The 26,640-nt window shown below is 38.3% G+C and overlaps 2 protein-coding genes and 1 long non-coding RNA gene across 3 annotated transcripts in view; 1 reads left to right on the forward strand and 2 right to left on the reverse strand.

The window, feature by feature from the left end:
* LOC139137510 (phospholipid scramblase 1-like) lies at positions 1-13,487 on the reverse strand. The gene is made up of 10 exons (XM_070705662.1): positions 13,327-13,487; positions 11,818-11,921; positions 8,866-8,998; positions 7,722-7,799; positions 6,333-6,409; positions 5,561-5,691; positions 4,513-4,633; positions 3,536-3,638; positions 1,966-2,024; positions 1-1,378 (listed from the first exon to the last, which is right to left on the reverse strand). The coding sequence occupies exons 2-10, from the start codon at positions 11,875-11,877 to the stop codon at positions 1,337-1,339; spliced, it is 804 nt and encodes a 267-aa protein (XP_070561763.1). The 5' UTR covers positions 11,878-11,921; positions 13,327-13,487; the 3' UTR covers positions 1-1,336.
* LOC139137511 (uncharacterized) lies at positions 12,682-21,495 on the forward strand. The gene is made up of 3 exons (XR_011553400.1): positions 12,682-12,836; positions 13,297-13,496; positions 21,378-21,495. It is a non-coding gene; the product is annotated as an uncharacterized lncRNA (long non-coding RNA).
* LOC139137509 (choline transporter-like protein 2) overlaps positions 17,704-26,640 on the reverse strand; it is a 25,801-nt gene continuing 16,864 nt past the window's right edge. Inside the window, 11 exon segments of the mRNA XM_070705661.1 lie at positions 17,704-18,792; positions 19,808-19,892; positions 21,418-21,598; positions 22,426-22,499; positions 22,898-23,001; positions 23,331-23,425; positions 24,341-24,425; positions 24,428-24,575; positions 24,979-25,162; positions 25,667-25,766; positions 26,416-26,538. Coding sequence (XP_070561762.1) covers positions 18,683-18,792; positions 19,808-19,892; positions 21,418-21,598; positions 22,426-22,499; positions 22,898-23,001; positions 23,331-23,425; positions 24,341-24,425; positions 24,428-24,575; positions 24,979-25,162; positions 25,667-25,766; positions 26,416-26,538 — 1,289 coding nt within the window. The 3' untranslated portion in view covers positions 17,704-18,682.

Here is a 26,640-nt window from a genome sequence, read left to right on the forward strand (position 1 = left end):
TAACTAAAAAAGTGGTATATGAACTAGTTTATTTCATCAAAGAAATGACCATATTGCTAAAGGATAAGGATGAGAAAAGTGACAGTTATCCAACAAGATAAATTTACCATTTTAAAGTGTCTTTTTTCCACTTATGAAAGTAGGCTTTAACAGACTAGAGGACTTTTCACTTCTAAACTTTAATGTAGTTTACATCAAATGGTCATTTGGGGTCATTAGGGATATATATATATATATATATATATATATATATATATATATATATATATATATATATATATATATATATATATATATATATATATATGAATCAGTTAACTATTATTTAAGTGTAAACGGAAGTATAAAACAATGTCAGTTCTTGTAAAAAAATTCTCTCCGATGAAAGAGATCCCATATTTATATTGCAAGTGTGTAATAACTACAAATTATCTAATTCACAGACGAAAAACATAAAGGATATCATCTATTCATACTTTATGGAAGGATTGTTGTTCCTAAATGCTAACCACACAAACATATTCATATAATACAATGTGCTAGTATATATGCGATCATATATTATCTTTTGATTATAGGTACATTATTGTGGTTCATAACTAACTATATGCTAGATTTCTTTTCACAAAGACCTATAAACAGTGTGACCACTGCAAACGTTGCTTGGCGAAAGATGCAAAAGTGCTATCTTTTGACATTATGTTCTTGTCTATCTGTTCGCGGACTCTATATGGATTATTTCCTCTTTCCTGGTGTAAGTATGAACAATTTAGATGCCAAAGTGGCGCCACAAACTAAATCACTGGTACAAAATATTATGTATCGATAATAGACTGAAAGCCCATCTGTATGGATTCTTTTGGTACAGACATTAACAAAATGTTAGTGGGCTCAGGCCAAAACGATGACCAACCGTGACTCCAAACGACAGCAAAAAAAGTGAAATAACAACCCATGATGAATTGGATTGATTTATGCATAGTATACCAGTAAGTATTGATGTTTATACAAATAACCTTTTGACTTCATCATCAATGGGGATTATTCACTGGCCTTAATCCGTGCGTTATCGTAAAAACATAATAACTTTTCGAGTGAAATTACAATCAGAAAAATAATGTCAAATGATGGCGATTTTCACCTCGGCCTTGATTCCGGTGGATTAATTAGAATTTTGACCGATTGCGTAATTTTTATATGAGAGAGTGTTGATTAAAAAAAAATTCACCTCGCGTGAACTTTTTGGCTTCTTTTGCGATTCAGTTTCAGTGTAACATTTGGCACTTGTAAGTTTATTTTTAGCTTTTCATTTGTCCCAGGGAGTCTTCGTCTCTTCTCAGTTGTCATCATTATTGTTCTCTTCAAAATACATGAAATCCTACAATTGGAAAAGAAAAATGGAACATTTTAATTTTGATGAATTACAGAAAAATCCTCATTTCTGTCATTAAAGATATAATGGAAAGAACAAACGAAGAATACCAATTGCCTCATGTCGCAGATTTTAACACTTTTGTTGAAAGACTTACTACATTTGGACCAAATCCATTTCGAATCACTGGGTCATAAAGCGTCACATATCTGGTACAGGTTCTGAAGTTGTGCGTTGTTCAAGAATGTTTTCAAAATAATAATAAGTCCAGGTTTAAATACACATTAAAATTCACAAGAACAGATTTTAGGAATTTAAAATGTTTGCGGAGGAACGCCATTAAACTGTACATGGTGGCATATACGAAGAAACAAGACTGAATGTGGTTCACAACCACCGTCTCCTTGGTCAAAAGATCTGACTCAATAAGCTCTTAAATTTCACCAAAGTATAGTGGTGTCTGTCATACTGTAATTTGCACAACTTATCGATGTTTCAGCATGCTCATTCTGGGTAGCTGTCTTTGTCATCCAGACATGACATGCTTTGTATACATACACAAGTTACAAGACAAAGATCAAATTGTGACTTACGATCAGGAATACAGCCCCGAGCATTGTTGCCTTCATCTTGACATCCAAGTCGAGGGGAACTACAAGATGAAAATAGAGGAAAAGGTTTACCTCCGAAAATACTCCGTTACTTATACATATTACCAATGTTCATATTGTCAGCAAGAGAATGGTCCAAAACCTCGCTTACATTACACCGTGATACGAATCGTAAGTTGCTTGCCTTATCAAACAGATAACTATTGCTGCTTGGTGGACGGACGTAGTGTGAAGATAAGTTCATTATAAGTGACTGAGTGCAAACAATAGTCATCTCAAAGTCCGGTCTTTTTACGCTCGGTCAAAGAAATGACCAAAATTGTTGCGGGATCATCTTCTGAGAAACTCTTCATCTCTTACGTAGTACATGGTTATCAGGCATTGGTACCTGGGCAAAGTTTATTTATCCCGTGAGGTTAGCATAAATATTGGCAGGTAGACGTATCTTTTATGAAGCCTGGCAATATAGACGGTCTACATCTGCTGGCGTAAAGTGCCATAGCAGCGACGCTAATAATTGGGTCCAAATAGGAATTTTAAATCTGATTCAGTAACTTCCTTCGTTAACTTTGCATAGCTTATACAGTACATTCGTTTTAAGTCAGGAAGAAGAGTTGAATTGCACCTCGGAATCGCTGCTTTTACTTCAGCGAATTTTGATTTTTTTGTGAAATTGCGGCAAAGGTATACTTTCGCATTTTAAGTAGTGTAGTCCTGTCGGTGATGGCGCCGTTTAGTTTCTCTACTCACGCTCGCGCAAGTGGGACTTATGAGACCGTGTACTGGGCAAGTTGAATAGCGTCAGAGTTTATAAGTGGTACAACGCAAGGGGAGTCGATTTTCAGCAGTAATATCTGTTTCGTAGAGGATAGAACCTATTCGATGATGACTAAGTAACTTTACTCGGATCATATTATAGCGTTGTGAGATTATTAAAAGAGGCTAAACACATCGTTCAAAGTATGCAAATGTGGGACCCAACCTCGAGGACATTAAAATACAACACAATTGTTTTACTGTAGGTATTTTTGTTGTTCGTATTTTAGTCTTTTGATTTCTTCTTTGAGCATGCATAAATGCTCAGAATTTGTTCTTTCAACCCTACCTGTATATGTAAAGTCAGTTATTATTTATTTTTTTAATATATTATTTATTATTTCGAAAACGTGCTCATCAAATGAAAGAAAAAAGGCACAAAACTTGCTAGTCAAAGCCCCAGAAAATTTTTCACATAGAACACAAGTAACAAAGAAGTTTAAAACCAGTTTGAAAAAGTCTTGCGCCAAACTTTGCTGTGCTGAATCACATCAAAGAATAAAGGTGATATCTAACACTATTCTAAAGTTTTATTGTATGAAACTCTTACATTTAATATTGGTACATTTCTCATTACATATACACTTCAAAGATAAGAACGGCACAGAGAGGAACGATATACCTTTTAAAGGCATATTTTAAACTGACAGATTCAATGATAGAACTAGAAAAGTAAACATTGCGTTACAAGGCTTCTCATAGATTTTTTTCCAGACACAACATCTGGTATACTTACATGTAACTCCAAAGTTATCAGCGTTGGTCATCATCTCTTTCAATAATCCAGACCATTGCTTGCTCACTTTTCCTACTTCAGTCATCCCATCCTTGCTGAATACCTATGAAATTAAAAAAACATTACATTACACTTTATGATATCACTTTATATTTCATTTCATTTCATAACACTACACCAAACTCCACTCCACTCCACTTCACTGCAATGCAATGCACTGTACTGCACTGCACTGCGCTACACTACACTACACTACACTGTACTGCACTACACTGCACTGCACTGCACTACACTACACTGCACTACACTACACTACACTACACTACACTACACTACACTACACTACACTACACTACACTACACTACACTACACTGCACTACACTACACTACACTGCACTACACTACACTACACTACACTACACTACACTACACTACACTACAATGCACTGTACACACTACACTACAATGTACTGAACTATACTACACTTTACTACACTACACTACACTACACTACACTACACTACACTACACTGCACTGCACTGCACTGCACTACACTACACTACACTACACTGCACTGCACTGCACTGCACTGCACTGCACTGCACTGAACTACACTATACTACACTTTACTACATTACATTACACTACATTACACTACACTACACTACACTACACTACACTACACTACACTACACTACACTACACTACACTACACTACACTGCACTGCACTACACTACACTACACTTTACTACACTACACTACACTACACTACACTACACTACACTACACTACACTACACTACACTACACTACACTACACTACACTACACTACACTACACTACACTACACTACACTACACTACACTACACTACACTACACTACACTACACTACACTACACTACACTACACTACACTACACTACACTACACTACACGATACATTTCCTCAAATTCAGAAATAGATATGATCTTTACCTTGAACTCTTGGTCCCAAGTGCAGCACACACCCTGACATATACAGCAAGGGCCTTGTATTCTCAGAATGGTTTCTCTATTGCCATCCAAGATATCGTATTTGGGAGACCAACCGCTCTGTCTGTAAATCACAGATATTTAGGAAGACATGAATATTAAGTCCACTTTCACCTTCGCTGCCACAGTACTTCTGAAATGGTCACTCACATCTTTTCATTGTTCATTTATTCATTCATGTATGCAAGCTACAGGTAAACCTGAACGTGCAAATTGTGAAGGAGTAATACTGCATTTAATATCGAGCGTCGTTCGCTCCATAGGATTCAACGGTAACTTATTGATGATGTCGCGGCTTGCATAGTCATCATCAAACTGAAAGTGAACCGAAACCATTGTCAGCTTGACAATTTTCAGACTTAAAATGATTAAATTACATATTTTACATATAAATGATCTGTTTACAACATAATGCGTAAAAAAAATCGATAAGCCCAATAAAGTGATTAAATATATCAGTGCACCGTTCGATGATGAAAATCGTTCTAATTGTTCACCAGATTTTCCTTTCACACGGAAATAAAACATACAATTGTCATTTGTATGTAAACCGAAATATTTGGAGTGAAAACTATGTAAGAGGGGCAAGTTTTAAAAACACTATAGCCAAAATAAGGGACTACGCACCCTCGAGGCAGAAGACCATTTGCCCTTATAACTCGGGCAAATGGTCACCTACCCTCGGGCATATAGTTCCAATTTTGGGCTAAAATATATTATGAGGGACTTTTAGATGTGAAGATACCATAAACAAGTCTCATACATGAACAAGATAGCAGGGAATCGTGAAGTAATGGTAGTCTAGTTAATGACTTTTATTAATAGTGTGACATCGTACCTGCCCACTGATCGAGTATGTCACACGTAATTGGCATTCAGTGATTCAAGCCTACGGCAATAACAAGCCTCTTTTCACAGCAACTGTCTCCAAAACTAAAAGCTAATAATAAGTTTGGCAACGGTAGCCTTAGACGATAGAACGGACACTCACGCTTGTCTGACGTAACCGACGACGGTACCCACAGGAGCCTCGACGGCCACTTCCATAGCACAGCAATCGGCATTGGCACACCAACAGCAACCAGCACAGCACTTGAACTCGCGATTTACACGAATAACCTCCTGTTTTAATGAACAAGATATACTGTAAATTATTCATGGGGCTCCTAAATGTTTGTGTGAGTTGTTTAAACCTGTACACTGGGATTCAAGTCTGCTATATCATTGGGTACTGTATGCGAACGCATGATTTATAAAGGGGTTTAAAATTGACGACAGCAAGTTGTTGCGAAATAAATCATACACCGTAATGTCTGCTTATAGTGCTTGCGCCAAATCTAATGATTTTCTTTTATAATCTTTAAAGCTGATCATGTTGACATGCGAGCTCATTCAATAAAACTACTTCTTAAAACAGTTTTAAAAGTCGATGAACACAAAATTATGCATTAATCAGGGGAGGTAGATTGTACATGAAAAGCTGAAATCGTATCTGATAATCTTATTTGGCTCAATTTGTAGTAGACTGAAAGATCCGTCGCTCGAGGGCGCTCTCTACGCTCCCCTCACCTCCGTCTCAGAGCGGGCCCTGGAGCGACGGATCTTTCAATCTACATTTGTTGAAGCCTCCTTCCAAGACAGGACTACCTCGTATACATGTAATTAACACAACAGTGTATGACAAAACTTAATAACTTTAGAACAGAGGTTATTTTTTTTGCTCGATATTCATAAAAGAAAACATTGAAGGACAAATTGTTTACCTGTTGCATGTTATCTGTGATGTGCATGGTGAAGCCTCTCTGTGGTCCACAACACTGCCGCATACACACCTCCGATTCTGTATATAACATGGAAAGGAATTAATCAATGAGAGTATTGTGTATCACGTTTATTAGTATGTTCCCGCATAATACGCCATTTAAGGTAGTATGCGCCTCGAAAATGAAAGACATAAACTTTTGCTCAAACTTTCCACAATGAAACTTTCAACCATTCTGTTATCAAATTAACTTAAAGAATAAAAATCAGCTGTCATCTTGTAACTACAGAAGTAAATAAGATTTATTGATTTTTGAAATTCAAAATGTCCTCCATCCCTGTGTTAACTCTATCGGGAAGAAAATTGTCGATTTTCGAAAAAGTAATAGTTTCTCACTTCAAGAGCTTTAAAATGATCCCCACGAGATCAGAAAAGAATGGTAGAAGTTTGGGAGTCCGAATATCTGTCCCCCTGGCTCGAGGCGGATTTTACCTTTAAAATAACGACAATCTACATAAATGATTAGCATGTCATCCATTAATCATGGGTTTGCAATCACTTATTAATTAATTAGTTAATTTCTTTATTTATTTATATATTTGGGGTTTCTTTTTTAGCGGATTTCCTTGCAATTCGAGACGTCTAACCACATGACTAGCTATTATGATTCATGGCCTGTGGCTGGCCTTGATCGATGTCTGTTTCTTAAACAGCTGACCGAATCAAAATACACTGAAATCCTCACTGTCACATAAGAATGCATTTCCCTAACAATACGATGTCGCACGTGCGTTGTGACACTTGGAAATCAACGTATTATGTTCGTGCATTTTGAGTGAAATGAAACAAAGTCCGAGTAAGAAAATCTTCTTGAATGGCAATTGCTCTGTGTCGAGATGAAGGCTCTAACACTTCAGCGTGTTTATGTTTGCCCTGCCGAAAGCCTCATTCGTTGCATACTCATTAACATAATAAGCTACACTCGTGTTTCCAGTTTTGACTTCGTTATTGGGAAGTCACTCTACGTTTGCTGTCATACACCAGATTTACTCACAGTGCAATAAAGAAACCGACATGAACAATACAATAACCGCGTCTCATTAATCTTGGAATGAGGGGATTTTCACAGTGACAAACTAAAGCTCTCACAACGGATAATAAAAACAAAAGAAATGCAAACAAAATAGCTAAGAAATTCCACTGCATCGACACTAAATGAACAATATGAAAAGATAAACAAAAACTTCAATAAATGGTATTTTTTAATGTGAAGTATGAGAGGTATCATGCATAATATATTTTCTTTGGTATTATAATTCAAATGCAAACACATAGCTTGAGGCGCCGCCACTGGGCGAATATGAACTGCAAATACAAAGATATGCATTACCTTCAAATGCATAGTAAACCTGCTGTCCCATGCTATTCTTAACTTGGTATTTATTTGTAGTCTCCCAGCCGGTCATCACTACAAAACAGAAAAAAAGAACGCATTTTCGAATATCTGTAGACACTGAAGTTCAAAAATTCACTTTCAATTATAGGATTATGGTTGTATCGTAAGTTACCCGTGACGTCACCAGTTCTCATTCAGCGATCAATAATATTACAGCGCGGATTTAACATATATTATGCTAAAACAATCAGTTTTTTCCTCTGAACATACATAATTCTGATATTTTCTCGATATTATACTAAAGAGAATGACATTGTTCCACATAAAGCAATAAAGATAATACGATAAAATAAAAAAATCAGCAAAGTTAGACAAATTACATCTAGCGATATGAGTTAATATCCTGCGTTAGGTTCTATAACATTGTACATATTTTGCACAAATTCAAAAGTCTCTCCTAACTATGGTTACCATAGATACGATTTTTTCAGTAATAAAGTAGCGATTCTACAATTCTGATGCATCTACCACATCTTGCCTAGTAACAGTTGCGTAAAAATAGTAACCCTCCCCCAAGCCATGCGTGAAATTTCATGATTCTTCAAAAATGCTTGCGCGAAAAATTGCGACCCACCACTAAAAATATTCTCTCGGGAATGGTTGATAATTTTTTTTTATTCTGGACAAAGAAAAGCACAAGTATTGCAAAACAGAGGTCTAATTGCTTGTCCATAGAGGCCAACAAATACTCATAAAATCAAAAGGTGCGTGATTATCGAACTCTGAAGTTGTTTTTCTTCCATATCCAAGTGCATTGTCCGAGAAACGGGTTTAACCCTGATCAAAGGATCATTATTCGGCCATATTTGCTTGACGTGCAACGTACCACTGACCTGTTGACTCTCAATGGCATAAGATGCTGGTTTTTGTTTTTGCTTGAGCTCTTCTGAATATTAACGGCTTCTTCACGGGGGTATTCGTAACATCGGTTTTGCAGTAACAAGCCAGAGATTCTGTACTCGTCATGCATTACAAGTCCGTGAGTAAATCAATTAATCAATCACAGAATTACAGTGACTGAACACTCCGTTAATCAGAGACATGTCTGGGTGATGTGAGATCATAATAACGCACTCACCTTCAAGGAGTTCCACCTGTTGGTGAACAAGCAGCTGATCCACCTGAGAGAGATACTCCAGACCTGGCGGACATCCCGATACACCTTGCGGCACAGGCATCCATTCGACAGGTTTTGGTTGTGCTATAGTCGGCTGTACCATCGTCCGAGAATAAAGCATGTGTAGTGAAAAACAGGATTTTAAATCAGACTTTGTAATGATGCTTACTTCATACTTACTTTCTCGCATAAAAGGACGACACTTACGGTCACAGTGGTGATGGGACAGAATGCTTGTGTTTTAATTTAGATTAAGAAAATATGAGTGCGATACTTGAATGAAAAAAAATGTCTTTGCAGAAATATTAATCTTAATACATGCTTGGAATCAATTGGTGCATATCATTGTTCGCGCACACCCTTCCCAACCGAAACTTAGTAAAGTTCTAATTCAAATGCTTGACTCAGTATGCTGTGCGAAATTGCGGTTAACGAGAAACGAGGACAAACACTGACTGATTTATACTTCGAATCTGTAGTTGCGACACAGAAACCGTAATTTATGTTAATGCGCAAACAGTCATGTTTTTGTTCGCCATGGAATTAAATGTGTCAAATACTGCGAATGTCTGACATTTTCTCCGACAGATACTTTGCCTTGAGTTTCAGATACTCTAAGATACTTTATCCTTACATTTTCACATATTTACGACTTGTAGTGTTTTTTTATTTGATAAATCTTACCGGTAATGACTTCCGTGTAAAATTCTGTATTTAAAATGACCTTCAATGCAAGATTTTCCCAAACAAAGACTTCAAGCAACAATAATTGGTTTGAGTGAGGTTACTTGATAAACTGAATGCGTCACGCGTACTAATTACTATGCACCAACCATGGTCGAGTTGCCTGATCACATTAGCCTAATGATTTTCACATCATCTCAGAAATTGATCGCTAATTATAGTTGTTAAGTGGGGTAATGATCGATCTGCAAGGCGTGGTAAAGCGGGCATGTCAATAATTACGTCAATTTCACATCAATATGCTAGACGGATCAAAATATCATCATAGCACAGAGGTGCATTGTGTGTTCCAAAAATATGACTGAGAAGGGCAACTTTGAACACGCACCATATCGTTGCACGCGTTGAAAGTTGATCTTGAATACCGAGCGATGTAATACTGTTACTCAGGGCAGTTTGAAATCAGTTTTTACGTGTCGTCGCGTCGTTTTTTTCTGCATCATAGCTGAATATAGTTTTAGAAATGTAGAATTAATATCTACACAGTAATGAACTAAATCCAGATGTGCGTTCTAATTTATAGTTACAATTGAAGGCCGGTTTGCTTGTGCATATTTATGAAGCTACGAGTCTATAGTCAATAAGATTTCGTTGTTGGGTTTCTAGCCAATGTTAACAAATATTCTTGTCACATGCATTTATTAATGTAAACAATGTTTGAAGCGTTCGGCCAGAATGAGTGACGTCCAGATTTAAAATAAGCTGTCGACGGAAAAATTCACATTTGATATATTTTACCAGTGACCCGTTGTTGAAGAATATAACGCAGAAAAACTTGCACGCTGAATACGGGAAGGATAAAAAATGTCTGAGGAACCAGGCTGGAAGTCTACACCCTGACGCGAACACATCAGACACATGTCCTATTTAAGTGAAATCGAGTTTTCATTAATATGTCAAGTTCAGGACTATCGCTACGAACAGTATCGCCGACGCAATTCGTGTTTGTACAGTGCACACTGGCTAAATTATCAAGGAGACCATCCAGTAATACTATGTTTGATGTAAATAATTTGATTTGGTTTACACCGCTCTCACTTAGCAGGCAAAAAATTCGATATTCGTTTTCTTATATGGCACGTGAAAAGCAACCCTACCAAAAAATGCGCTTTGTATGAAGAAAAGTGGTCTTTTTAATGACTTTATTGATCATTGGTCAGGAAAATTAATTTAGAGAGTGCGTCCATGGGCAACTCAATGATGCGTTAAGTCCGAATCGCACAATATTTACTGAAGGAAAATTAATTAGGTGATCTTGTAATTACGGTTAAGGACAATGAACAACTTAATGTTTATCTTTCGTATTGTCATACATGTGTCAGTTAGTGAACTCATTAACCCTTTTCCTGCCAAGTTCATATTTCACCATTAGGTCAAGTTGGTTAAAATTAATAAAGTAAAACATGTCCAAAATAATGCATTTTAACAATGACTTGAAGAATTGAAGGTACCTGAAGACAGAAATACTGTAAACATGATTTTTACAGACTAAAGCTGCTATAACATACCAAGCCAAGTGGGTGAAAATACAAATGATTTTGGCCTAATACCGCTTTTAACTGACTTGGCAGATGGGGAAGTGATACTATCTGGCAGGAAAAGGGTTAAATAATTTACCATTATCTTTCTCACATGACTTAGAACTTGCAAAGTGTAACTAAATTCACACATCTGTACATGTAATTGGTTGACCGGAAATCAGAAGCTCAGTGACGTAACTGTTTCGTGTCACAACACTTGGAGGACCGCCAGAGTCATTCTTGCACAGGAATGTACCATTGAGATAGAAGGTGCCTCAGGGATAGATATTTAGACGCTCAAATTTTTACAATTCTTTTCTGATTAATCACTTATTTGGGCTCGTTTTGATGCTCTTGGAGTGAGAAACCCTTTGACCGCATTAGTTTTTCAAAAAATCGGAAATTTGATTTTTCTCCATAATGTTAACACCTGATGGCAGCCATTTCTGATTTCGGTAAATATTGGCTAACCCATGGAGCTAGAAATGGAGGTAGCTCCATGGCTAAGCACTACAAACTTTGCACGGTGACCACTGATGTTTATTCTTGATTTGAAAATGGTTGAAAGTTTCATTTAAGGAAAGTTTAAGAAAGGTTGAAGTCTTTCACCTTCGAGGTGCATACTACCATAGTAAGAAAGATGAATTACCGGAGGGGGTGCCGTGTATTGCGCAGGTTGCCCTGGCTGTTGTGTCACTGGGTCCGCCATCTTGGGACACGTTCTCTTTAGCAACTGCTAAATATACCGCGGGACTGGAAGAGAAAGAGAAAAACAAATCTTTCAGTCAACAGTTCGACAAACAACCTCTTTTCGCATTTTTTGTGATCACTGACACCGTAGATTATTGTGTAATATAAAAGTTGTCCTCTATTTTGTCGTCTCCACCCATAGCTGTGTTGTAAGGAAATATTTATTCATTCAAGCATTTTTTTAAACAGCTGTGTGTTTTCATCGGTTATATATTTAGATATCGGTTATTCAAAATACACAGTGGCGAAGCTCATGCATGCTACTTCCATACGTGTACCAAACCGAGACTGCATACCAAGGCATTAGCATGTCAACATGCTTTCATATGCTGATCACTCCGTCTAGTACCTCAACGTCGGAACAATGACTCCAATAATTTGAATATTCCCCTTCCATGTAAGCTATTGTTATGCTTTATGTTTTGGGAAACAGACACAATAAGTATTTCTCTCTGCCGATCACTTAACTGGATTGAGGGGAGGGGAGGGGAATGGTGGATATGTCGGGCGACAGACTACTTTCTAAAATATGCAGCTGTACTTTTCAGATTTTGAGACCAACGTTGTATGAGAAGTGTATGAAAATAAACTAAATTTAATATATATTCATGGTGCCGTAGGGTACTGATTTTAATTCGAAAAAACTGAATCACTTATTTAAACTGTTACGTAATATCACCAAGTGGTTGGACTTCGCAATTAGCGCGTGGTCCCCATGGCAACTGTGATTTTACACAGCCGGTGTGAGCAAATATTAGAATTACCTTCTTTTGTCCCTGGCTTGGAGGACTTCAAGTTGTTGTGGTGACGGCACAAAGCGCGTAGTCAAAATAGAAAGGGCAATTATGTAACCAAAGAGTGAAAGTGATGCTGAATGGTTGGCTACCGTGGTACGCCAGTGGCGAAGGAACACTCAGGGTAATACCACACCTTATGATCGTTCATGTTGATTAACGGCTGTCATTAGTAATTAAAGTAGAAAATTTCGCAATCGCGCGAGACATCTTTGATGGATAATGAAATTTGCAGTCTTAGGAATAACGTGTAACAATATTACATTTAAGAATGACGATAATGAAAGTCACACCTGAGCTTGTTTTGGCTGACGAATGGCGCGGCCGCCCTTCCCCCCTTATCAGTGAACGACTCAAAAATTTTTTCTGTGAATTTAAAATCGTACGGAAGAAATGGTTATTTCGTCGGCCATATTGTCCGGACTATAAGGAAAGCGCCAGTCCAGTGATACCATACACGCGACTGAATGTCGAATTCAAACACCACGCTTACACAACAGTAGCAGCGAGAGGTTACTTACAAAGACCAGGTCTTTGGAACAGTAAGTCATTTGCATTTTGCAAATTTGCGCTTTCTGTTGCAGTGGCAGACTTCAACTATTTCCGTTACTCACCTTGAACGATATCGCGATGAGCAGAGCCCGACTGCTATTTTCCCTTGAAGTTTATCGGCCGGCTTTCACGGGAACACGGTGCCCTTTGACAGGAGTAGCCCTAGCAGATGTCAATGGACGACCCGATTTCGATTTCAGCCTCACCCAAGCGGTCACGTGATTATCGACAGGTGAGTGAATGGCCAATGAATTAATTGTGGTATTGTTTTGCTAATGACCGCTGCGCGAGGTCGATGTAAGAGCTTCTGACGACTGGCGTGACAACATCACCCTTTTACGGCCAGAGCGCATATTATAATGAATATATATGTTAAGTATTTTTGTACCGTACACCTTTTTACATTCTACAGAAATAGCCACTCGTAAATGCATTCATACGTGCACAAACAGACAAAATCACCACAGCCGATACCAAGCAAGTAACGACTGACACCATGGTAACTCTACACGTGTGAAAACCATGCAATCATAATACATGTATGTGTGACGACAGCAGATCTATTCGGAAGCTGTTAATCGCAAGGGAATATTATTCTACACTTGTGGCAAGTCCGTCAAATTTATGGAACGCCGGTCATTTGATAAATTTGGACCGAGACTGAATCGGCTTGGCGTTTACTGTAAGAAACGATGCCTGCTGCCATGGTTCAGTGACACGCTTGGTGTTTCGATATTTTAAGGCTTGATCGTGTACAGCATGGGGCAATATTAATCCACTTACCCTTTCTGGCACGTCTCTAAGGTCAAAATGTCAAAACCAACAAATCTACATAGGCAGACATACTAGTACTGACGTCGTTTTTACTCTTTACACGTCTCGGGGAGTGCAAAATAAGATTTTTAGATTCACGGTCAATGCCCCGTTGTTTTACTAATTTTCAAACCACTGTCTGCACGCGTAATATCTCCGTAAATTGGGTTTGTGCTTCCCAAGATTCAAATTCATGCGCCGTTTACTGTCAGATAAATAAGTGATTTTTGAAAAACAAAACTCTAGCGTCTTTAGTTCAGACAGACTTCGAATTCACGGTTCAAGCAATTGTGACTAGAATTGCAAGAATATGTATAAACATTGCAAATCGTGTGGTGATAAACATGAAGTGAGACCAATATTCTGTGAAGGCCTTACTTGAAGATATTGAGGCATATTTAATTACAGTTTCCCTCGTTCCTGTACATACGGTACACTGATAATAAAAGGCCAATTGTTTGCATGGCATAAGTAAAATAGAGTCAGGCAACGGTTGGTACACAATGCTTGTAAGGGACAAAGGGAGACTGGCCCCGGTCGCTTGGCTTGTCTTGGCAGCATTTACTGGCTGGCCCACCCCACGATCTAGGTAACCGCCTGCCACTAACGCGACCGTCTGCTGACGTTTGCACGTTCAATTTACTTTGTTTTGAGATGTTTACATGCCCACAGACTTGGAGCAAGTCCAGGAGAAAGACTCGGTGTCGCGAACCCTGAAGTGATGCTATTGTACGAAGCTATCGCTGTTGTTGTGTAGCAGAAACTTGTCATCGTTTTGCGTAATTACTGTTCGAGAAAATCCCATTTTAATGGAAGCATGTGACGTTTCCTCTTATTTTTGCAGGTTAAATTCATTCATGTGGTTGGCTGCAGGACAAAACCGCACTTGTCCAAATCATTGGCTTGATTAAGGACATTTTCATGTTCAAATACTGACGGATTAATTCACTGGAAGCTAAGTTATCTATAAATGGAAAACGATTAGTCATCGGGAAGTGGTCTTTGTCCAGAAACCATTAGTTGACGAATATCATCTGTGTTGAGTAACGCGCTGTGCTAACAAGAACTTGCCATTGTATGACAGATTCACTTCTGTGTGCAAAGATGACTTTTCTAATTTGAATCATATTCTTAATACGATATCGATAATTTATGCTCTTCACATGCGCAGATAGGCCTGAAAGAGTGAGTCGCGGATATGTCTATCTCTACCAAAACAAAACTCAGCCTGGGTTGGAGATGGCGAAGACCATGCGCGGCCGAATCTTTCAGTCTATGCGCAGACAGATACGCTTTCAGGGATACTTGACAGATCTACTTTGTATGAGTGAGGCCGTGCCGTTGTCTTTTATTAATTGGTATAAACATCAAATCTTGGCGTTTGATAGCAGGGCATGAAAGACGAAATAAGCCGTGGTTTAGATAAAGACAGATTGACGCATACTGAAATGCACATGAGGTAATTTATCACAGACAAGGAAACCAGACAAGGAAAACAAAAACTCTGCTTTAAATAATGCATGTGAGCATACATAAAGACAGATAGACATATACATACAGTGGGAATGGTTCACTACTATACGCACTGAAATCAGAGCAAAGTAGGAAATAGGATCTATTGCCATACGCCGTACGTGATTAATCCGAACAGTTTTCACGCTGGACCGTAAACACACCCTCGTTTTCTGTGCCTAAAATACCGACGTAGCCACTGTGACGACACTGAAGTACCGTGTAATATGCTTTACCATAACCGAAAGCCGCAGGCTCGAGCCGCCTCTCCGAGCAAATTGCAGACCATTTTCACTCGGGGGATTTTTGTCGGAAACCTTTTCCCAATACTGTTCCTTCAAGTAATCTTCAGATCGCGACTCGGCAAAATGGTAAATTTGATGAGGAATTTCGACGGGGAAATCCCAATTTTGGTAGGACGTCTCGTTTAGCAAAGCACAAGAGGCACCACCCTGGATCGCGCTAAAGTCTGAATTGTCGACACAAACACTTGAAAATCGGCCGGCGGTAAATATTTTAGAGCCTCCATGTCAAGCAACGAATACATGACAAATTATGAGATTTTGATCTAAAGCAAAGAACCCTTGCCAATATATGTCAGATGAATAACATAACACCACAAAGGCACAAGCGGCTGTCGACAGTTTGTTTTCGCGTTAGAACCATCATCCACAGGCGTGTTTTGACATGATTGATATTTGTCAAAGACTTTCAGCCGCTGCCAAAATTTATTGGTTTTACGAATTAAAATATTTCACATGAATAAAGCAGTTATTAGCGCCATATAGAGATCTGGATTATTTATAATAAGCATTTATGGTGTTCCGTCAAATTTTGACCTAAATAACTTGGTTGGTATCTGGAGCATAAAATATTGGTTCTTATGACAAACGCAGAGTCAAACACAAATTAATAAGAACTATATGGTGATAGTAATGTGATATTCTAAAATAATAATAATATCGTAATAAGCGTAATCATTCTTTTGATGCGTGTGATAAATTTTATAAAATCTTTTGACTTGTTTTGGGATTTTCATATTATATTATGAAATTGTTTGTAGTGTCAGTTTCTATGATATTAAACTGGCGAAACTTACAACGCCGTAAAAGTTATGCAAAATCACCGTGACCACAGATATAGCGGTATTTTTAGCCTTCAAACTCTGGACGTAGTTGGTTTAGTTACTTTTCAATCATAAATTACGTTTGATAATGCCAAATTAAACTCAAACTGCACCAAATTGCCTATGAATAAACTAATCGCTGTTCATTAAACTGCCATATGTCCAGATCAAAAGTCGAAAGCTATTGAAAATTTTCCATCTTAGGTAGCACAGGAGAGACCATCCTAGATCCCTTGTGACTGCCCAGGTGTAGTAGCCATATTTGCATATGGAAGCACACTTTGAGATAAGGGGACCCTAAGGTGGTCTAGGTTAACTCTGGGTTTACTTAGGTCACCACTGAGTCGCCACATGTATTTATTTTGAGTAGCGTAAGTCAGGACTCAGACAGGTTCCCCTGCTTTTGAATTATTGGTCAAAATTGCACATGGCAGCATGATTTCTCTACGTGAGATGAAACGACCACGAGATGATCTTTCAGAAAAGAACATATTTTGGTCTCTGTCTGTGTTGGTGAAGTTTACAGTGGAACACTGAATATTACTATCAAACCATGTTTTAATGGTTAAAATTTTCCTTCTGCAAAATTGCATAAGCACTGGGTTGACTCGAAGAACGAATCGTCTTAACTTCAATTCACTGTAGAATGATGGAAGAGTGGCCGTGTCTTGATGGGTGCATGTGGGACTGGTTATTATTTGTAAGGGGTGGTGAGCTTTTCGATAAACAGCAATTTTTTCCGTGGGTACTTGGTTTATTGACTAAAACCGATTCGAATGAGTTTCAACTCACATTTAGGGCAATCTAGATTTTGTTATGTTCACCTATTAATACATCTTTGGGCTCGTCACAGTTCCAAGTTAAAAAGGTTACTGTACATCCAAAAGTTTTCCCCCTCAGGACTTTTTATTCGCTTTCGTGAATATGGCGAGTGTTAGAATGAACATGGAGCACTACAAACAGGTTTGGAAAACCTGTCCCAAGTGAATTTACTTTCATTTGATTCAACCATTTGTTTTATTTCCTCATAGTATCGTAATTATAACAGTAATTTGTTATTAATACTGAGTGCTAATGTATCTGATGTATCTTGTCTTTGCTGTTGTCTCTTTCACCAAACGACATCAAAATTTGTCAAATATTTTCAATGTCGTCCTGGACATGGAAATCATATTGCCCCTCTCATACTCTTCCCGCTTGGCCTTTACGCATTTAAATACATTTCTTCGTCTGAAAAACATTCTACTGAAAACCGTGCATACATAAATACCAACACAAAAACAAACACAAGACTTGAAATGGCCTGGTTTCAATCGAAAATTACAAATTCATATGATTGGAACAAATTTTTGTTGTTTTGATTTTTTATTCCCTCCATTTTGACAACTGACATGAAAGATAAGTTTTATTTCTGTGTGGCATTTTTTTGTTTATTGTACTTTTCTTTTCTTATATAAGTCATAAAAATTTGACATGTCACGTGTAGAATTGCTATGTCAGCCTGTTTATCTATAAAATGTGTATAGCCTCTAAATAAAAAAGCAGTTATACTTTCGTATAACAAGCTGTCAATTAAGGTTTGGTATTTCTTAAGAAATACTCAAGTCAGCCCGACGTACACCTTTTTGGAGTTTTTTTCAAATTATATCAGCATCACATATTTGAACGTATCTTTGTACCTAGTTATACAGCTTAAAAAGACTTGAAAAGACTATGATCACTAGACAAATAGTAACCCAATATCAAGCGTGTTTTTCATATATTGAAAGCTAAAAAAAGTATACTTTCGATAGTGGAAAAAATGAAAAATACTCCACTGTATAAGATAAAAGACTGTGTCATTGGCAAGATATCAAACTTTGACTGTCCCCTTGAAAGGTAAAATACTATGCACTTTGAACTTTGACATTCTATTGAATTTGTAAGAGCATTATACGCCTTGCCACACATAACGTCTGCTTCCTTTTTCAAAGTTTGTAGCGTTTCACTTTGTTCTTCACCCCGGCGATATTTCTCAGTTCTTTGTTCATGTAGTAGGGTTTCTCTGCGGAACCGTCGTTTCTCTCCAGGTCTTCCACTGTGAAAAGTTCATTATAGAAACAATTCAACAAAATATGAAAAGTTATCACGTTAACTGTGAACTGTGAATGTGTCTCTCCCGCGTGTTTTAGTTGGTGTGTGTTTGTAGGCACGTCCGGCTTACTCACTATATGAACTATGCATGGAAACATAAATAGGAAGTGAGGATGATTTCAGTTCTTAATAATATCTGTAACATAAGTTCCATACACCTTTGCAATCTTCAGACTGATAGATGTGTCTGGGGGTTGCGAAGATGTATGAAACTACTTTGTATTTGAACTAATTTTAGTTTTGTTATTCTCGAAGCTTTGTACCATAATCTGCTTTTTTGTCGTGGGAGGGGGCTATACAATTCCAATCTCTTAGATCTATGTGTAATAGACCCCTTTCGTGCGGAAAGCAGACAATTTTCGATACCATCATTACAGTGTGGTAGCATTTGATGCACTGTCAAGAATATACAATGCAGTTTTGTCTGACCATTTATGCTGACCCTTCGTAACCCTCCGTTCTGAAAGGTTTGGTCCTCGTATATGCGTTTATTGCTACCAAGCTCATTAAAACGAAATAGTAAGGAACTGTATGAATTGACCGAGAAAACTGGAATCAAAGAGGTTTGACGTCACATGGCTGCTTTCTGAATCGCATGAGGGTAGAATGCGCCTTGGGGACGGACATTAGGACTTTCAAATCTTTACAATTCCTTTTTTATCTACGACTTGTCATTGCTCATTTTAAAGGTCTTGGAGTACGAAAAATTTTTATTTTTTGAAAATTTTATTTTTCTCCCTAGACTAAACAGGGATGTCGGCCATTTTGAATTTCAAGCATCGCCAAATGTAATTTGTTTCTCAGTACCAAACTTTGCACGATGGCGCTTGATTTCTTTGATTTGGTCAGAGAATGGTTTAAAATTTCCTTAAAGAAAGTTTGAGCAAAAGTTTAAGACTTTCACTTTCGGGGAGCATACTACCTTAATGATTTCTTGAGGTGACGCATGAAATACTCACAGAAACACAGAAATAGGGTGTCTATTGCCATACTGTACACACTGAAGAACACCGATGCTATCATGTATGTCAGTACGCAGACAACCTGAAAAGAATAATTATGACATCCATGCATTACTAAGAAATAATGTGAGTCATATGAAGTCAACATCTGGGGAGACTACAGTAATTACAGGGGGTTGGGCTGATGGAATTGGGTGAGGGTCACTTTTTTAGAAAACTGTCCAAGGAGGAGGGTCACTTTTTATAAACCTATCTTGAGGGAGGGTCACTTTTAACAGAAGCTTATTTTACGGCCAGAGATTTTATGGTGACATATCCCGAGTAGGAAATCACCGACGAAATACACCGATTCTTTTAAATACAGTCATACACATAATCGACAAGCTTCACAAGCAAAGAAGATGCAGTGATATCTACATTAAACACCTTGAACAGTTAAAACTAATGAAAGACAAGAGACAAAAACATACGGGACAGGTGGTAAAGTGTCAATTATTCAATTATCAAACGTCTATAAATGCACAGATATTGTCAGCTTTATATCAGAAAAAATGTTAATAGCTTTCTCACAGACTTCCATGTATATAGTGAATCAACATTTCTCCTTGGGAGAATACTGCAGTATTTTAGGGAGGGTCAAGTTTTAGAATGTCAGACAGGGTAACATTTTAGACAAGAGGATAGGGGAGGGTCACATTTTACTGTGCAGGTGTGCGCCGAATTCTTCGGCTCAGCCCCTGTAATTACTGAAGGCTCCCTTACGATTTCGTTCACAAAATGTCCAATCCGTTTCTTCCTGTTGCCTCTTTCTATAGATTTATGACCGATAAGGGCGTCGTATTCTGTCTCCTTGTCGGTTTAAGTTATGAAAATGATTTGTTGTCTTTGCCTCGCTCCTTTCCGTTTCAAAGCACTAACATTAAGATAGCTGTCTATCAAATATGGAAGATATTTGAATTAACCTTTCTTCAAGTGGTTGTTTCACGGAAAATAAACCGAGCTATTCGCTGTAAATGACGTTCACAAGTGGTTAACCCAAATAAAATGTGTTTTCGACCTACCAAAATGCAACCCATATATGGGTCACACCCAAATGAACAAAATAAGAATGAGTTTCTGACCGACCAACTCTATTTCCGCAGGGCATGTTGACGATAGCACAATGTGTTTATGCCTATTTTGGAGAGCGGAGAGAAAGTTTCATCTGTTCAGAGGGAGACCCGGCAAAGAGGCAGGTAGACGGAGTCTGAATAGGTTGTTTGCGAGGGAATGCAAAGTTATGAGCGGGAAGCTATGTCTTTGGGAGAGGACTATTTAGAGCTTTTCCAAACGGGGAGAGACACGGCGAGGACGGACAGTGCCATGGAAGTAGGCCTGGAAAATAGTAACTGGGTAAAATTGCTAAATCGCAGCAGGAGGGCTGTTCCGAACATGTTTCGTTTCACCTCCAAGTTTATTTTGTTAGGAATAGAACTTTCACTTGTAAAACATCCCCGGTTATAATTTTCTTTATCGACTGTCTTTTTGCCTCTCAGGCTCTTGTCCACAAAGTAAATCTCTTCCACAGGGCTGGCACTGGCATTAAGGAGGCGACATTAAGTACTTACCACAATTGGGACCCAGAAGTAATTGAGTGACGGAAAATCGCCCAGGTGCCTGGCAAAGTACTCATCATACCACGTGACTTTGCCCGCGAAGAAGAAGTACGCAATGACGCCGATGCCAGCGGTCACCATGAGTTTACTCAGAAACAGGAGAAAGTCCGCCAGCTTGTCCAAGACCACGACTCTAAGCGAAGGTAACACGTGAAAGAATAATTATCAGCCCTCTCAATACCGAACAGGAGGCGATCTGGTAACTGTAGCCTGCCCTCATCAGGTAGTGCAAATACCAACTCACATGAACAATAATAAATAATACACTTCATTATTTGAAAGTTGTTTCCTTTGTTTTTGCACATGCATGCAGGTATATTCGAATGGGAAGTAGTAAGGACTAGAGAGAAATGTATTTCTGAAGATTATATGAACATTTGCAAATTGACAGACGTGCTTGAAAACTGTGATTTAGTCTTCTTGATTATTGGCAGGTCCGATACTTTCTGACATATTATCATTACTCGAAGATGTCAAGATGCTTGAATTGTGGACAACAAAAATATTTGCAAAACATGCTGACCTCTACGTTGTGATGAGAAAGTCATGTCGGCATCATTGAGATAGGTATACTGTATATGGCAAGTTTCTGTGAGTATGGAACACATTTCCAAAGTATGGAGCCGTTTTTCACGAACGTTACTTTTTGTGTCGTGACGGATTAACCAATTTTACCATTTGTGCTGATTTTATGCAAATCGCTAACATTGTATGCATGCCTTCATTGTACATTTCATGCGGAAACCAAAGTGGAAGTGCCATTGCAAAGATTCAAATACATATAATCCTGTATCGGATTCTACACCAAAGCTACTTTTATATTACTTATTTCAATCTTCAATAGTCAATGTTTAAGACGATGGAGAAAATATTACGATGTAAATTGAAAGTTGACGTAGAATGAGACATGCGCACACGTCCAGAGTTGGAGATGGTATACTTTTGACAACAATTTCTCACCTGACTATGTTTCTCATGAGGAGGAAGAAGGCGTTCTTGGCTGACGTACAGAAGTTTTTCCCATATATGGCAATCTAAACAAAAAATTGTACGGATTTTATCGACCTAATTCCGTCCCTTTCGTTTGAGGGAGCTATTCTTTCTAAAATTACAATAAACTATGACACGTAACGACAATCATCTGTAATAATGGAGTGTGAAGAATCAAATTAACCATAATTTTTATCCCTTTATGTCTACTGTAACTATTAATATAACTGAACCAAATTGGAGTGGTTGTTTCACCGATTTGTTGAAGCAAATAATGATGTGATGGAGAATTTCATAACGGCCTTTACTCTGCCATGGTCAGAGTCGTGCAACACACGCTGAAGCCTTGGAGCTTTAGCATCATTGCCCGAGATCAAAAATGACGCTTACAGAGTGAATATTTGAGCATTGCGAACTATACTTGGTAATAAAAGTAGCTTACCATGATATAAGCATTCTTATTTAGAAACCTGAGGAACTTTTCAAGGCACCAGAGGCAACACATCATGCACTTCAAAATGAATTTAGCGACTCGATTCTCGGCCCCTGAAAATGAAAATCTCGAGGGTTCGTTGGATGTCTCGAAATACGTGAAATAATAAGCAAACATGAACAGCCATGGATTTCTGAGAGCTTTGCACTTTTCGTTCTTTTCTTACGAATAAACAATACAAAAATTAAACAGAAAACTGAGCAACCGCAATACTAAATTCTCTCTCTCTCTTTCTCTCTCCCTCTCGCTCTCTCTCGCTCAAAAAAATAAACAAACAGACAAACAAACAAACAGCAGCAACAATTAAAATGATCGCTTTAAGTTATCTAATCTAATTATAAGTGATCTGAAGCCAAGTATGATGAAACCTCGCCATTAATACCTTTCAGTTTGTGATCAATGTACTCCAACGTAACCCTTGCAAGTTGAACAATTGCAATGATAAGTGACCCCAAGGCTAAGGAACCAAGGTGATATCTGAAAAAAATAACATCATAAAAATATAACGCAATAAGGGCGATTATATAGGCCTGACTTATACGGATTACCCCGAAAACGATTGCGAACAACGTATATTTCATTGAAAACGTTATTTGTGAAGAACAATTTTTATTATGGCAGAAAGTGGTGGTTGTCTGCACAGACATATGAGAAGATGATATGCCATTTCCCGATGATATGGACCTAGTATGTTTCAGTCTTGCCGGGACGGGACACCGTACGATAAACTGGATGAAATGAGAAAATGTGTCGACAAAATTGGCATGAGTGAAAATTAGTGGGCACGGGCAGCGTTTTGTATTAATCACCAGCAACCTAGGGGATTGTTAGGGTTAGGGTATAAGGGTTAGAGTTCACAAACAGGACAAGGTTTAAGTAAAGCCCTTTTAGTTGGCATCCTAAAGTTTGTACTTGCTAACCATTATTTGTGTCCGACAATGGTTTCCCGCGAGCGAAATCACCCTGTCTGACACTCAGAGTGTTAGAAGGTTTTATAATACACATGAAATTGGGACAACTATCAAACACTTCATCATGTGAAGAGATGATCAGACTGTCGTGGAAAGATATGAATGCAATGAATGCAAAGATTTACTTTACTCTGTGCTAATGTTGCAATTAAAATGTTAAACAAATATTTCAAAGCAAAATCGAAATTTGATGATGGAACACCTCCCATATACGTTGTTTCCGTGTTATTTTCTTGACAGGTGTAGACAGGTGTCTATAGGTGTGAATTTGAGCATGAGAAGAACAGACCCCCGCCCCACCCACAATGCATCGTCTTTCCAAGTTCACATGCACGCGTGTTTGCTTATACCCTTCAAAAACATCAAGTAGACAAAAAAGTCGTTGACATTCAATGTCAACACTGAATGTCAACCATCTCACCTTATTGATCTCCATACTGATTTTAGTACCGGCAATGCTGGAATTTCATCAGGTTTGACAAACGCCCAGTAATAAGAGGCAAAAGCCCGGCTAGGACCATCTCCCCGAAGGCTACGATGAAATTCATGAGCCAAAACAGTCCCAGTAATGCGTAGACTTGCATGACAGTTACGCCCACTTTGCTCGTGTATTCAATGAAGACACACTTTGCTGTCGTGCCAAGATTGTCGAAGTCCTACCAAAGTATGAGCAAAAATAAATTCAACAAATGAATTACAGAAATGAAACTGACCTCTCTCTATCTCTGTGTCTGTCTGTCTGTCTGTTTGACTCGCTCTCTGTCTTCTTGTCTCGCTCTGTCTGTTTGTCTGTCTGTCTGCCTGTCTCTCTCTGTCTCTATCTGTCTCTGTCTGTCTGTCTGTCTGTCTCTGTTTCTCTCTCTGTTTTCTCTCTCGTCGCCTCTCTCTCTCTCTCTCATCCTTTCCTGTCTTTATCACATTACTCAACATTATACGGATCATTCTTGCGTAAAATTCGGTTCACTGACAATCAAACGGCTATGCAACGATAATCTTCATACGACTGTTCTCTCTCAACATTTCTCAGTGACTTTTTCCCTCCTACAAATTTCGACTAACCGTGATATCGCACTCGCTTCCGTTTCCTTGCGGGAATTCCGACGGGGTGTCGGCAACCATGTAAGAGCTGCTGCTGGATGTTGCAAGGTAGACTGCCATCAACGCCCACACGGCGAACAGCGCCACTTGCAGGACGAACGGTATGAGCGGCCATAGCAAAGTGGACATCATACATGACACGGCTCTGGGAGGAAACAGTTACCGATGTGGTTAGGAGAAATATCAATGTCTAGATTCGTGCGAGCTATTGATGCATGCACTAAAGACCCGGAACGACAACTTTTCTGATCTTTTCGGTCAACAAATACAGGACTAGCTTTGAAGAAAACGTCCAGTGTGTACACTACCTTTTTAGTTAAGACAACATTTGAATACCAAGTAAAACTAGCATTTTCGTTTTCCATTCTTCACCAAGGGACGGTTGATAATTAAGACACCTGCATGACAAACGAAACGCACAGCTTCTTGGTGGTGTCGTTCGCCATATGCTTGTCAAAAATATCCACGGTCCCTTAAATAAACAACACCAAAATTCAGATACCAACACGGTACATTTTGCTTAGATTCGTCTATGCATACATTGTGGTTAAAATGTGATAACCTCTGGTAGTTGTAATATTATATTGACAGACACTAAACCCAAGCTTGATTTAAAGTTACACGCTTCACATTACATGTTTCATATTACCTGCTTCCTTCTTTGATCAAGGCGATGGCCAGTCTGATACGAGTACAGAGTGAGATCACCAATATCAGCAGAATGAGTGTCACAATTGACAAAATGATTGCTGAAAAAAATATTAAAAATTGATATTGAATGGCGCCCATATTACGAGTAAATGTATATATTTTAAATCAGACAATATTTTAACAGGCAGCGCAGCAGTGTCACATGATGGCACTGGTAAATCGAATGTGCCTTCCTATTTAAGTTAATATGCGCCTAGAAAATTGAAAGACTTTACACTTTTCATCAACATTCCGTGATGGAATTTTAAACGATTTCTTTTCGAACTCAAGAATAAAAGTCAGGGGTCATCGTGTAAAATTTTGCTCTGGAGATCACATACGATTAAATTTTTTACCGACTCTTGAAATTCAAAATGGCCGCCATCTCTGTGTTAACTTTGTCAGGAAAATCAATTTTCACACAAATTAACCGATGAACACTCTATTCACTCGATGGGCTTCAAAATAAACCAACACAAGTGGTAGACCAACAAATATTATGCAAGTTTGAGAGTCCGAATATCTCTGTCCCTGAGGCGCTTTCCGCCTTTTGTACGGGCAACAGACAAGTGTGTCCTTCAAATAGAAAATAATTACCGATGTTTATTTTTGGAGGTTGTAACATCACATTTTGAAATAACTTAAGAAAGGAATGCGTAAATCAATCAATCAATTAATCGATCAATCAATCAACTGACAGGTACTCACTAAATGCCAGCCATGTTTCCTTCATCTTTAAGTATGCTTCTAACTCAAGGGTGAATTGAAACTCTATGGATGAATCATCAACTTTGGCAAGCTGGCTGTATTCAGCGGCACAGCAATAGATTCCTGAAAAGAGAGAAAGATTCAAATATTCAGTCTTCCAATTTATGCTGCATGCATGCATGCTTATACATACATACATACATACATACATACATACATACATAC

This window comes from Ptychodera flava, chromosome 7 (assembly GCF_041260155.1).
Source record: "Ptychodera flava strain L36383 chromosome 7, AS_Pfla_20210202, whole genome shotgun sequence".
NCBI classification, from domain to species: domain Eukaryota; kingdom Metazoa; phylum Hemichordata; class Enteropneusta; family Ptychoderidae; genus Ptychodera; species Ptychodera flava.